We start from the raw sequence: 13,588 nt of genomic DNA, 5'->3' as shown, positions 1-13,588 counted from the left end.
ACTTTTGTAGATCCAGCAGGTAACTAGTTCGACGTGGAATACAGTGCTGGTCGAAGACGTGGACTCCAGACTAGACTCCCAGTTTAGCCTCCAGCTGGTGTGTATCGACAATGGTAACCCGAAGAAATCGGCAGTGGAGACAGTGACCTTTGTAGTCACTCGGGTCACCCAGTTGGTGCCCCAGTTTACCCAAGCCAACTATACTGTGCAAGTGGCAGAGGACGTCCCCACAGGCAGTCTCATTGAGCAAGTAGAAGCAATTATCGAAAATGACTCGACGAACAGTGTGATTTACCAAATCGAATCTGGTAATGAGCTGACGTGGTTCACGATTAATCAGCAGACAGGTGAGAAAACCTATGGAGAAATTTTTTTTGTACAAAAAAAAACAGGCGAGGCATGTAATACGAATTCAAATAACTTTATGGATGATATGTTTTAAAGTATTAAAGTTTTTTTTTCCCAAACAATAAATAGCTCTGGAAGACTGTGTTGATCTCTCAAAGGCGTGCAGAAGGTTTCATGTATTCTTCGAAGTTAGAAGACAAAAAGTAGATTGATTGATACTTGTAGTATTGAAATAGTTTTAAAAAATACGCTCTAAAAACATTGGTCAATAATAACCGTTCGTGAGCTGTAGAGTCCGCTGTATGTTGCACTATCATGTTTGCCGAGGTTTTGTTCACTTTAATTTTTTTTACAGAGTTTTGATGTTAATCCTGAAGGTAAGCCGCGCTCTTTCATGTTGAATGATCTATTGTGATCTTAGTGTCATATCACAGTCATTATTGCCACACTCACCTTCCGAGTAATTTGCATGTTGTGCATACTTCGTCGTTGTTGAATACGGTGTCCGGCAAATAAGACGACAACTGTTAAGACGACAAGAGTTATTGATGATCTTTATGGCGACGCTACACACATTTCTCCGATTGTATTTCTGTGAAATATGAACCGCTCAAATTTGAACCGCTCGTTTGTCGTCTTAATGTCCTGTAGTCTTCTTTTTTTAGCACCGTTGAATACATCACGGCTAAAACCTTCGTTCAAAATCAAGCTCTGTTTCTAGGTACATATATTTGTGAATGTCAAGTCTCATGAAGTGCTCTGCTGTAGGTCTGGTCACAACTCGGATGCCACTGGACCGCGAGCAAGTTGACCAAGTTGTCCTTAACGTCTCAGTCCTGAATGTTAATGGGGGAGGCGGAACTACCTCGGGGCCAACCAAGAGTTTCGCAACAATCAAAGTTATAATTCTAGACGTGAACGACAACAGTCCGGCTTTTTGGAACCTTCCGAACAGCATAGAGGTAAAAGAAGACGAGTTAGTTGGTCAGCTGCTGGTTACAGTTAATGCCTCAGATTCAGATGAAGGACTGAATGGGAGAGTGACGATGCAAATAGTCCAGGAAAACTCAGATATTTCAGGACCGTCTGAAATGTTCGAGTTAGATTCCACATCTGGTGAATTGAGATTGACGGCTAGCTTGGACCGGGAGGAAGTCGACTCTTTCGTGGTCACGATTGAAGCCAAGGATGAGGGCGAAGGAAACGCAAAAACTACAACAGGATTCTTGACCATCAATGTAATTGACGTCAATGACAACGCCCCGAAGTTCTACCCGGAATTATACTACGTTTCAATCCCAAGCGAATCAGTCGAACAATCAGAAATTGCCGCAGTTTCTGCTAGTGATGATGATTTAAATCACGATATCTATATTGAATATTCGATCCTTTCTGGAAACGAAGCTGAACTCTATGAAATTGATAGAAAATCTGGTGCCATTCGCTTCATTGGAAACTCAGAAGACTTGACTCCCGGGTCTAATTTTGTTCTGCGAGTGTCTGCGCGTGATCAAAATGGAACTGGCTTGAAATCTTCTAACAACGCAACCGTCCACATTGTAGTGTCTTCAGGCGATAATGATGGCTCAAAAGTACAATTCATGTTTCAAGAATACACTTTCTATGTATATGAAAACACACTCTACCCAATTATTGGAAGTGTAAACCTCAAAATCCCTCGTGACGGAACAATCGAGAGTAATGACATTGAATTTAGCATTTCTCAGGGAGACCCGGGAAATTTGTTCGTGATAGATCGAAAAACCGGACTGTTGGGTCTGAACGACCAAAGGCGTCTAAATTTTGAGATAATGTCAAAGTTCTTTCTGAAAGTTAGTTGTCGCTTGAACGATACTGTGCTGACAACTAATGTCTCAGTTCACGTCATGGATAAAAACGATCACGCGCCCGCATGGCCTAGCAATGTGATATCAGTTGGTGTGTCCGAGCTAGCACTGCCCAATAGTGTCATAGCTACTTTAGGAGCAACAGATGAAGATTCAAAAAATCAAGTATTTTTTGAGCTGGTGGAAGACCATAGTAACATGTTCTATGTGTCTGGACAACAACTGAAAAATGTGAAATCACTAATTGATTACGTCGATCAGACTCTAGTGGTGAAGGTTTCTGCTTATGACAATGGGGTTCCCTCTTACAGCTCGTTAGTGACTTACAATATCCATGTTCTGGATGAAAATGACATTGCACCTGTTTTCAACACTCCTTTGCTCCCTGATGATCCAGAAAAAGCCTTTGATGACGACAGGTTTATCTTTGAAATATCAGAATGGACGCCAGTTGGAAGCATAATTTTTATTTTGAACGTTACGGATGGTGACTACAGAAAGAACTCGGCAATTAGCTTCTCTCTGCAGCTCGAGAGAACCATTCCACCGTCGAATACAAGGAAAAGCCCTTTTGGAGTTTTCCCGAATGGACATTTCTACCTCGCACAATCAGTGGAAGACGAAAATTTGAGGTTTGACTTTTATGAAGTCAATGTGGTGGCCGAGGATAATGGAGTTCCTGGCAAAAGGACGACGCAAAAAGTGGTGATACAGATTTTGGATGAGAACGACAACCGACCACTCTTCCACCAATCTCAAGTTGTGTTCGAAGTGAAATCGGACGCTCGGAGTGGTGAAGTTATTGGTCAGCTGAAAGCGGTAGACAGGGATCGAGGAGTGAACGGGAAGGTGGCGTATTTGCCGATTAAACAAAACCCACCTGGTGGAAACTTGTTTCAAATAGATTTATATTCTGGCGAAATATACACCGTTGCTGATCTGCAGAAATACTGCGCCAGAGAGACTACATTCAATGTTTCTGTCACTGATTTGGGGAGTCCTCCACTGAATGGATCGGTTGAGGTCACGATTAAAGTTAAGAAGGCGCAAAAGGTTGAAGACTTTTTTGGCAAGTTCAATGCAAGAGTGTTTTATGCTCGTGTCACAGAAAACAACGGAATTAATGAAGAAGCCTTGCGAATAGAGTTTGATGGCGAAGATAACGACTTATCGGGGTTAGTCTACGAGTTTTCAATGGTCGATGGAAGTTTTGAACCGAACGAATGGAATGATGTTATTGTCCTTGACCCACAAACAGGCATGGTAACAATGAATGAAATAGTAGATCGAGAGGCAGTAGGAAGCTGGATGAAGTTCGACGTAGCCTTGAAATCAGTGTTTGAAGCAGAAGTTGTGCATACTGACCTTGCACATGTGATCATTAAAATTGAAGATGAAAACGACAACGCACCATTACCTGTAGAAGTTAACGGAAATATAGTTGACCTTTCCGTGTCTGAGAACGCGGTTCCGGGAAGCAAAATTGCATCGGTGACGTTCACTGACAAAGACGAGGGCTTAAATGGAGTTGTTTTGTACACACTAGAAAGCACAGCTGAGTTGCCATTTGACGTAATAAGTGACACAGGGGAGATATTTCTGACCAAACGACTAGACTATGAATCTGAAGACAGTTATGACTTTGAACTACTTGCGTCAAACCCAGTGGCAAGTTCACAAACAAGCTCTGTGCGCGTTAGAGTCAACGTTGAAAATGTGAATGATGAGTATCCGCAGTTTACTCAGACGCAAAATGTGTTCTTTGTTCCTGAGACGGCGTCTATTAACACACTAATAACACAAATTCAGGCGACCGACAAGGATTCGACTGAAATTACTTTCTCAATGCTAGTCCTCAGTCCGGTCTTGAATGTTGCCTTTGAATCTTTTGCCATTGATTCGAGCAGCGGAGCAATCAGAACCTCAAAACAACTGCGTCCAAATTACTTCCAAGAAATCTACCAAATTGAAGTTTTTGCATGTGACCAGGACAGCTTATGCTCGAGAAAAACAATCGAAATAAATGTACAAGAAAATTTATTCGACTGTGAACCTGAAGTCAAGTTCACGTCAAATGTTGTAAAGTACCTATCGACTACTTCAACAGAAAACGTGCTGTTCAGAGTTGGAGCTTCCGTTGAATCACGAAGCATCAACCTTGCTTATGAACTGTCATCGAATCATCCATTGACAATCAATTCGTTAACTGGAGACGTGTCAATGCAATCAGAAGCAAATCGCGGAACAGCAGGAGACAGATGGACGTTTGATGTCACCGCATTTGATCCCCAGAATACATGCGTTGGTTCAAGTCAGCAAATCGAAATCTTCTGGATGCTTGACTCGGAGTTGAATTCGTTGAATCTGCAGCTCTCTGGAAATGGAAAGGTCGATGAAAATAGTGAAGACAGTTTTGGAGTTCTATCTGTTCCAACAATAACAAATGACGAGCATGCGCAAGCAAATATAAGGTTTTCTGTTAATTCTATTTGGTGTGAACAAACGGACCAAGATAGAATTTCTGAACTGGTTTTAAACTTGCCTCTCGATTTGCTCAAAATCGACCAGTTAACAGGTGTAGTGCAACCCTCAGTACCAATAGACAGAGAACAGCTACAATGCCCTGATATGGTTACGCAATATGAAGTTTACGCGAATGGTCAGACTGGGTATTTGGAAACTAGATTGGAAGTTGTTAATATTAATGATGTGGCGCCTGTTTTTGACCACAACTCAGTAGTGGAGGTCAAAATTCCCGAGAATGCTGAAATTGGCTCAAATGTCTGGAGCTTCCGCTTTGTAGACGAAGATTCGCCTGCTTCTATTGCCTTAGTATCTCAGATTCCGGACCTAAGTTTGTTCACATTGGATCCAACTGGAGTGTTGATGCTTGAAAAAGACTTAGACTTCGAAACAATGCCAAGAATATACAATTTGACCTTGAAAGTAAGTGACACCGATTTCGACACAATGGCAGTCGTGATGATCGAAATAACCGAGGTGAACGAATTTGCTCCGAGATGCCTCAGGATGAATCAAGAAATAGAAGTGGCTGACTTTCTCTTCCTCTCAGTGCCTGAAAATTACCCGCAGTTGTCATCAGTGGGGAAAATAAATGTCGAGGATGAAGATTTGAACCAAAAACTTTTCCTATTCACACTTCTCAATTCTAAAGAACCTTTCGAGATAGATCCAAAGAGTGGGCACATACGCACTTCGAAGGTACTCGACGCAGAACAAACTCGATTTTATGGCCTCAGTGTTGAAATCTGCGACCTTCCGAATCCTCAAACAATCCTCAAGTCAGATAATTCCTTGTGCAATGTGTGCGAAGTTCTAATTGAGGTAGAGAACGTTGATGACAATGAACCAGACTTTGATGGCTCAAATGGAAAGATGCTCATAGAAGCCTCTGTTGAAGAGAACATGCCGGTGGGAACCTTCGTGGCATGGATCAATATGACGGACGCCGATGTCGTTTTCGCCAGTGGTAAGTCTCAGTTACGTGAAATGTGAATAGAAATCGAAAAGTGTCTGCGATAATAAGTTGGTCGTTTTTGTTGGCGGGTGGTTAGGTAATTTGAATGACAATCAATCGTAAGGTGGGACCGTTGCTGTCTCAAATGAAGCTCTTGTGGAGTTCAAGTAAGGTTGCATAATATAGCCCTCTTAGTCTTGTTTCGGATTCTCAAGAAGAAATTTCATAAAAAGTCCCGAAAACAAAGAAATTTTTGCTATCCAGACTCAAATTTTACGAAAAGTGGAATATTTCTCTTCATCTCTGCTATAAAATGTTTCAAATTGTAAAAATGAAAAAATATATAGTTCGTATGCTGAAAAGGATAGTGAATATGCTGTTTTATCAATTGCAGCTTTTTGTTCCGACTTTCGATACGAAAGTAACGGAATATTTGTGCTCGGGTGGGTTTTTTTTTCTTCAGACAAATTTCGACTTTTTAACTAGCCATTTTTGACGGAAATTTTTTATGTCATTCAAAAAGTATTGTTGTCCTGAGCTGAAATTTGAAAAAATATTTCGCCTGTGGTCGTTTCGTAAATTTATGGGGGTTTAAAGATTGCCATTTTGGCCAATTTGGGACAATTAACGCGCGATATAATTCGCGATTTTAACGCGTAAGCGGAGATTTAATCCGCCGTCTTAGAAATTGTTCCAAATCAGTTGAAAGAAGCTTATTTGCCCTAATTGATTTGTTGCAAGGAGCGAAATCTATCCTTTTGTTCTTTATATGCCGTGTGGGGGAATGATTTTCATTAAAAAAAATTCAAGTTTTAGAAAAAAAATTCATTTTATTTTATTACATTTAATTTTTTAAGGTTATTACTGCTCCATAAACTTTAAAAGGCAGTCGGAACATTCAGGGCTTTGCCCTGATACGAGCAGTCTTGTTTTATTTTGAAAGCAGACAAGAATTCTCAAATTCATTTTTCGCAAAGATAGTGGTAGTCGGGATGTTCTGTGCTTCTTGTTTTTCGACCGGCTACTCTTGTTGTTCCGACTATTGAAAATGGGAGGAATTTTGTCTTGGAGTGTGTTTTAGTTTTCTTTCTGATTTAAAGAATCGAAGAACGTAATTGCTTCTAGATATATATGCGCTGTTTGAGTTTAACTCAATTTCATTTGCTAAAAAATAGGTATGTTGCGCTCTCGCCCGATTTTACGAAAGTGAAAACGTCACAAAAACGTAATCACGTTCTACTTTCGAAAGTAGAATTTAATTTCAAGCTTTCCAAGCGGAGAAAAAATTACCTATTGATCCAGTTTTTCAAATTGAGTAATGTTTATCAGAAAAGTGTCAATCACAAATTGTTCTCAAAATTCATATCTTGAGTTATATGGTGATTGATTTCTCGTGTAATTTGTATTGTTCGGAAGTGGTTTTCCTGAACTGTTATTGCTGTATACATTTTTGTTTGGTAGATTTTGATCTTTCTTCATGTATTGATAGAATGATTTATTTGGTTCTTTATATTTTTGAGGTTTGTTTTGATTGTCCTGTTGTTTTTGTCTACATTCAGAAATACTATGTCCGTATCGTCGGCAATAATTACACCATTTTTTGAAAGATGGTTTGCCTTTAAAGTTTGGGTGTTTTTCATAAATATTGAGTATTTCAGTGATTTTTTCAACGAGGTCTGTATCTGATTCCTGTATATTGTTGATATTTTTGGTATTTGTTTCAATTCGATTAACATATTGTAATTTCAGATTTTCTGTTTCTTCAAGTTTCATTGTGATTTCCGCTTGCTCTAGTTTGTCTACTAGTTTTCGAAAATCTAAATCGGGCTCTCGAATTGAGGAGGGATGGGATGCTCTCTTTTTTATTGCTATTTTCCTTAATTGAGGTGTTAAGGTCATCATTAAGATTTCTGTCATTTTTGTGTTTTTATAGTCGTGTGTATTTAATGAATATGCTTTTCGAACTAGTGTTTCGATACGTACTGCTAGTTGTTTGATGGTTTCATTTGGTAATCTGCGAATTTCATTACATAAAACTCTTTGTTGTTGTTTATTTCTCTCGGAGTCAAACATTTTTGAAAATTCTTGTGTAAATCTTTTCCAATTTGATTTTTATTTCTATAGGCAATACTGAAAACCATTTTTGGGCCGCGCCGTCTAAGGTTTTCTGTATCAACGCTGTGCGTCGATGTATCCAATTTTGATGTAGTGGCGTATTAATTGGTTCAGGTCCTATATTTAAAATTAAATTTGCTGTTACTGCATTTAAATAATCTTCTACAGAATATTCAGGGTCTGTTCCTGTGAATACCATTAATGGTTTGTTTGATGTTATTGATGATCCACCCATAAGGTATGGATTCATTGTCATTTGTAATGATTCTGCGGCATTTGGCATTTGTGAAAAATTTGAAAGTTGTTTTTTTGTTATTTCGTGTTGTTGGTAATATGGGAGTGGTATTTCATTTTGCATTTGTGTTGGTTGATACGAGTGTGTAATCATTGGGTTTTGTGGCTGAGTTGGTTGAAAAGATTGTGTATTAATTGGGTTTTGCATTTGTATTGGTTGTTGATTTTGTGTATCTATTGGATGTGGAGAAAAAATTCTATGATATGTATGTGGTTTCTGCACTCTTTGTCCACGATATTCTTGAGTATATGGTGCAAATATATCTGGTTGTAAATAATCATCATCAGAGGATAGATAATCCGTTTGATGAGATGCTTGTTTTTTATTTTTATTCTGTTGAAAGAATGGGTAATTTTCACTACGATCCTGTGGAGGATGTGAATTAGTTTGAAAATTTACTGAGTTGGTTGTTGCCATTGGGTTATCCCAATATTGAGATCTTATCTGATTATTTTTTTTTTTCGTGGGGGATAGTTTGTTTTTGATGAATGTGCGTAATTATAATTGTGTTCCGCAAAAGTGTTTCTTGTGAACGTTCTGCGTGTTTTTGACGGTATTGTCATGGGTCTATATGTTTGATAATCCATTTGTGAATATTTTGGAGCAACCGAAGGCTTAACGATTGATTGTAAGGTTACCTGTGCTAGTGAAGTGTTTGTATTTCTTGGTGTTGTTAAATTTGGACGTATCGGTGAAATACTTTGTTGTGTAGTTGTTGTTGTTTGGACGATTTCTTCATTTATGAAGTGTGATGGTGTTTGAATATCTTGTTGAGTGAGATTCCTAGTTCCATTAAGGTTTTCATTGTGTATGACGGTCGAATTTAAACTGTTATTTCGCGTATCAGGTAAAAATGTATTGTAGTTTAATGGTGTTGCATCAATGGTTAATGGTACTACTCTTACATAATCTCTTGCATAAGATATTGTACTTATTGCTTGACTTGAGATTGATTGTGGGATATTTATGAATGCATAATGAGACCATTCGGGGTCCCAAACGTAGTCTGACTGTTCTGTGATGGCGGTATCATCGTTTGAATTTTGAGGTCTGAAATTTTTTCTTGCTTGTGAAATTAAATCTATATTATGTGTGAAATAATCTATTATAAACCATGCCAAAATTTTTTGTAAGTCATGTTTTGCATGTTGTGAAACTTCATCTTTAGTGAAAGTTTCTTTAATTATATGTAGGAAAGTTGAAAATAGTGTGATTTCATGTCGTACCCTTATATGTTTGGATTTCTCTGTCGGTGAGACATTTGAGATTGGGGTTTCGTTTTCTAATATTGAAATATAACTATATATTATTGCAAAAACTTCATTAGTAAATATGGAGTTTGCTCTTTGTGAGTTATGATATTGTATGCTTTTTATATATTCTAAAATACTTTTGAAAATTCTAAGTCAAGATCGTCTGTTTGAATTACATATCTGCGGTGATTCGGGTTTGGTGTACTGAATTTTATGGTGTAGATTCCGTATTGTTGTGTTAAATTACATATATCTTTCAGATAGTGATCAATAATTTGTCTTTTGATTTTTACATCTGGGAACTCTGCTTTACATGGGCTGATTCCGGGTTCAAACAAATTTAGGAGGAAGTTCTTGCAAAGATCATGTTGTCCTCTATTATCGGGTGCATCTACGAGGAAGGGGTAGATATCGTCATCATCTGGACTATCTTCACTTGGAGTGTGTGTTTGGCTCATTTTTTCGTTTAATGACTGTTAATAGGTAATTATCGATGTGTCTAATTGGTTGATTCCAATTATACAAGTGTACTGGTTTGTGTTTATATTGCTTTTTTATTCTTCTTTTTCCTCTTTTTGATGAATTTGAAGTTGTTTCTGAGTCGGAAAAATATAATTGATCGTGAATGGGGCAATTTTTATCAATGGATTCTTTTAATTTATAAAGTTCGTCTAAATTGCTGGCTTCTGATTCTGAAAATGCGTTTCTATTTTTTGAAAATCTTTTTCGTGTGATTTGTCTTTGTTTGGTTATTATTTTCCTTTTTAGTGTTTGTCGTTTTGTTCTAATATATCCAACTGTTTGTGTATGAGGTGTGATTACAAGGTCGTATTTTTTGTTATCTATTTCACAGTTGTGTAAAACGATTGTTTGTTTTTTTCCTAGATTTTTAAATGACATAAGGTTTAGGATGACGGATGCAAAAAGTTGTTAGATGATTTTTATTTTCTTAAACTGTTAGTCCTTACGATTTTTTGGTTAGCTTAACCTGGGTCTATTTGTTCAGGGTTGGAGAGAAAAGTATATCGATTCCGAAGAATGATTTTTTACTTTCTCGTGGCTAGTATAAGCTAAGGTGTTAACTTACTTAATCTTACTTAGGGGTAGTGATTGTGTTCAAGGGTTGGAGAATAGTAAATCGATCCACAAGGTTCAGGTATAATTAGAACGCAAGTAGTTCGTTAGATACTATTTTAAACTTACTAAGTCTAAGATTTATCCTGGGCCTGGTAAGAGGAGGGTTCAAGTGAAGGATGAATAACCGAAGTTCTTCACTGTTTATCCTAATTTGAATGATTAGTTTTGTTCAAAAATTTCTATTAGTCTTGGGTTTTTTGAAAGGGTTGGATAGTGAATCGACGTTTGAGGTCGTTAGACACTTGCTAAATTGGTGGGGGAGAACAAAATTGTTCTTTTTGATCCAAGGATAGGCCTTGATGATCAGGTTTTAAATTTAATGAAATAGAAAAATTTAATGTAGATCCAAGGATAAGCCTTGATGATCAGGTTTTAAATTTAATGAATTAGAAAAATTTAATGTAGATCCAAGGATAAGCCTTGATGATCTGATTTTAAAATTATATTTTAAGTTTAAAATGGTTTAAATTGTTCAAAATGTTAGTTTTTGATATTTAGTGAGCTGTTATGTTTAGGTGATGAAGCTGGGACAACTGATGATTTTATGATTACTAACAATTTATTGTCATGCTACTAATTTTTGTTTTGATTTTCAATAAATATTTTCCAAACATGTTTTATATAATACTGCAGAATTTAGGAAAACGATCTGAGATCTTTTTATCAATCGTTATTGTATAGTAATAATTTTGTTTAGCGCCTGAAATGATCATGAAGATTGACTTCAAGATTTTATGTTTGCAAATGAAAATCTAAATTCATTGCTTATAAAATTCTAAATATAAAAGCTTGTGTTGGCTTTTGCCGTACTATCATATAACTATTTGGTAAGTTTCTACTTTGTCGTATGTCGTCTCTGGTTCGAGGTCTTCTTCCAATTCCGGGTAGTTCTATTATCGTTCGGAATATTGGCTCTGATCTATTGAGTCGTAGAGACATTTCGATTAAATTATCGTCGTATAACATTTTGAAAATGTTTTGTCTAAATTCTAATCTATTTTTGGTTAATTCTAAGCTATTAAGGTCTTGTTCGAGACTTATGGTCGCACCAGATGAGTTAAAACCGATGTGGTTAACTCATAAAGTAATTTCGGATAGGGTACACCGTCTGCTCGTCACGCTATCTTATTTTCGGCCGGATAGATTCGTGCAACTTCTTAGTCTAATACCGATCCTAATCTTACTCTTATACTATCTAGTCTCAGGTTGTTTAACTAGTCTCTGCTAGGCTCAATAGATCTAGGGTATACTGGTTTATTGCGGCTGCTGAAGTTCTCTTGGAGAGGCAACTAATTTCTAAGTTAAATTCAAATCTCTCTGGTGCTGAAATTACAAGTAATTTCAGCACTTACAAATAAGTGGGTTGTTAGTTAGATGGATCATGATTGGTTAATATTAAATACTTTACAGTGGTAAAATATCTAATTTATCCAATCATAAAATGTAGTTTAGATCAGGTTCCACCCATCCGGGTTTTACAAAGTTTTTTAGAATTGTCTTTCTGCAATTCAAAGGATGGATGATGGACGTTGGTATTTGGCGAACATCATATTCTTCTGGGTTCTCTTGTTAGAGAAGTTCCAGGACGCTGGAATGATGGATATCAATCGTTGTGTTTTCTTGTAACAACGACTGTGTTTCCCAACGAAATCAATCTGATTTCAGAATGGTTTGCTATGACGGGTTTTTCTGTTTCATGTAGAGAACTTCTTTTGTGTTCGACCTCGTCTGGGAATGGCGTGGAGATTGTGCGTGGAGGGGATGCCTTGTTACTCGGATCTGTACGTATACTTGAACATCGAGGTGGTCATTGGTCTAGTTCAATGAAGTCCTTTTCTGCGAAGTCAAGTCGTAATCTAAATCCTTTGAGTTGTGATTGTGGACGGCATATCGGTTGTGGTTGGCCATTCTTTTTCGAGTGTAGTGGGGTCATTTTGTCTTTGGATGTTCGTTTTTGGTGTTGTATGCTGATCTATATACTGCAAGGTATAATTTACATTTTATAAAATTTTTATTAGTTCGGTGTTTTAATTATGATTTTGGTTAGTTGTTTTCACAAAAGCTTTTTGTTTTAGTTCGCTTATTTTGAAGAGTTACTCACCCTTGAGTACCTCTTATTGAAAATAGAAGTGTGGTCACAAAGCGTGGATGTAGCACGGTGGGTTAGGCCGGCTATAGAGCATGCTCAGGACGTCCTCTCTGGTGGGTTAGGCCAGGAGTGGGAGTATGATTTCGTGCGGTTTCTGTGAGAGGTCCTGTTATGTGATAAAGTTTTAGGTTGGGTTTATTGTGGTTTTTCTTATGTTTCGTTGGTTGTGTCCTTTTTTCAAAAATCAAATTGTTTTTGGTATGGATGTCTTTCGACTTTTTTGTGTTTTATTATTTCTTTCTTAGACTTTATAATAGTCTTCAAAAGAATAAATTATCCAGTTTTAAACTGGGTTAATCCGGTTTGGGTACCGTTGGTTTCCTTTTCTTAGTCATGCTGTTATTCTATGATTTGTGGTGTTTAGTAAGCTGCATTGGTTAGTTTTGTTTAGTATATAATTCCTTTCCAACCGGGTTAAAGGAAAGTTTGAAACATGTTATCGTGTGTTAGAGTTGTTGAGTGTGAAAGCTTGAAACTGAAATTCATTATTTAAACAATTCTTCGTGGGCGAGCTGTGCGAGTTTGGATAGAATTCTTGTGCGAGTGAATGGAAATATCAAAAGGTTAGTACTGCATTTTCGTCTTATCAATTTACTACATAGAATTTCAATTTTACTGCTAGTTTTGGGGAAAAATTAAGTTACAAATTTTCATCATTATTAGAATTACTGCTTTTAGGGAAATAATTTATTAATTAATTTACTACATTAGTATGAATTTTATTGAATTTATCGAGTGCAAAATATTAATAGAGTTTTGAAGAATTTGAAGAAGTTTTCAATTTTTATTTTTCTTTTGTGTCGTTGCAGATGATCGTGGGATGAAGACTAAAAATCTAAATGAGACATAGATAAAGAATGGTTAGTATTTATTTCAAATTTATTAGTGAAAAATATGTATAAATTATACTTACCTGTTAGTCGTCGGGGAAAAAACCGTGGGGGAAGATGTCGTGTATTATGTCGG

General features: G+C 37.0%; 1 protein-coding gene across 2 annotated transcripts in view; it reads left to right on the top strand.

Annotated features, from left to right (window-relative positions):
• Positions 1-295: 295 nt before the first annotated feature.
• LOC134846183 (protocadherin Fat 4-like) overlaps positions 296-13,588 on the top strand; it is a 66,968-nt gene continuing 53,675 nt past the window's right edge. The window contains exons 1-2 of one of the 2 annotated variants that reach the window (XM_063863432.1): positions 296-347; positions 1,117-5,685. In XM_063863432.1, the coding sequence (XP_063719502.1) occupies positions 1,134-5,685 (4,552 nt within the window). In that variant the 5' untranslated portion in view covers positions 296-347; positions 1,117-1,133. Of the gene's footprint in view, positions 348-718; positions 726-1,116; positions 5,686-13,588 lie in introns of those variants that run through there. The other variant, XM_063863433.1, reaches the window with a different exon arrangement.

This window comes from Symsagittifera roscoffensis, chromosome 5, assembly GCF_963678635.1.
Source record: "Symsagittifera roscoffensis chromosome 5, txSymRosc1.1, whole genome shotgun sequence".
In the NCBI taxonomy this organism is placed as follows: Eukaryota; Metazoa; Xenacoelomorpha; order Acoela; family Convolutidae; genus Symsagittifera; species Symsagittifera roscoffensis.
This window is presented reverse-complemented; position numbering and strand designations above follow the sequence as displayed.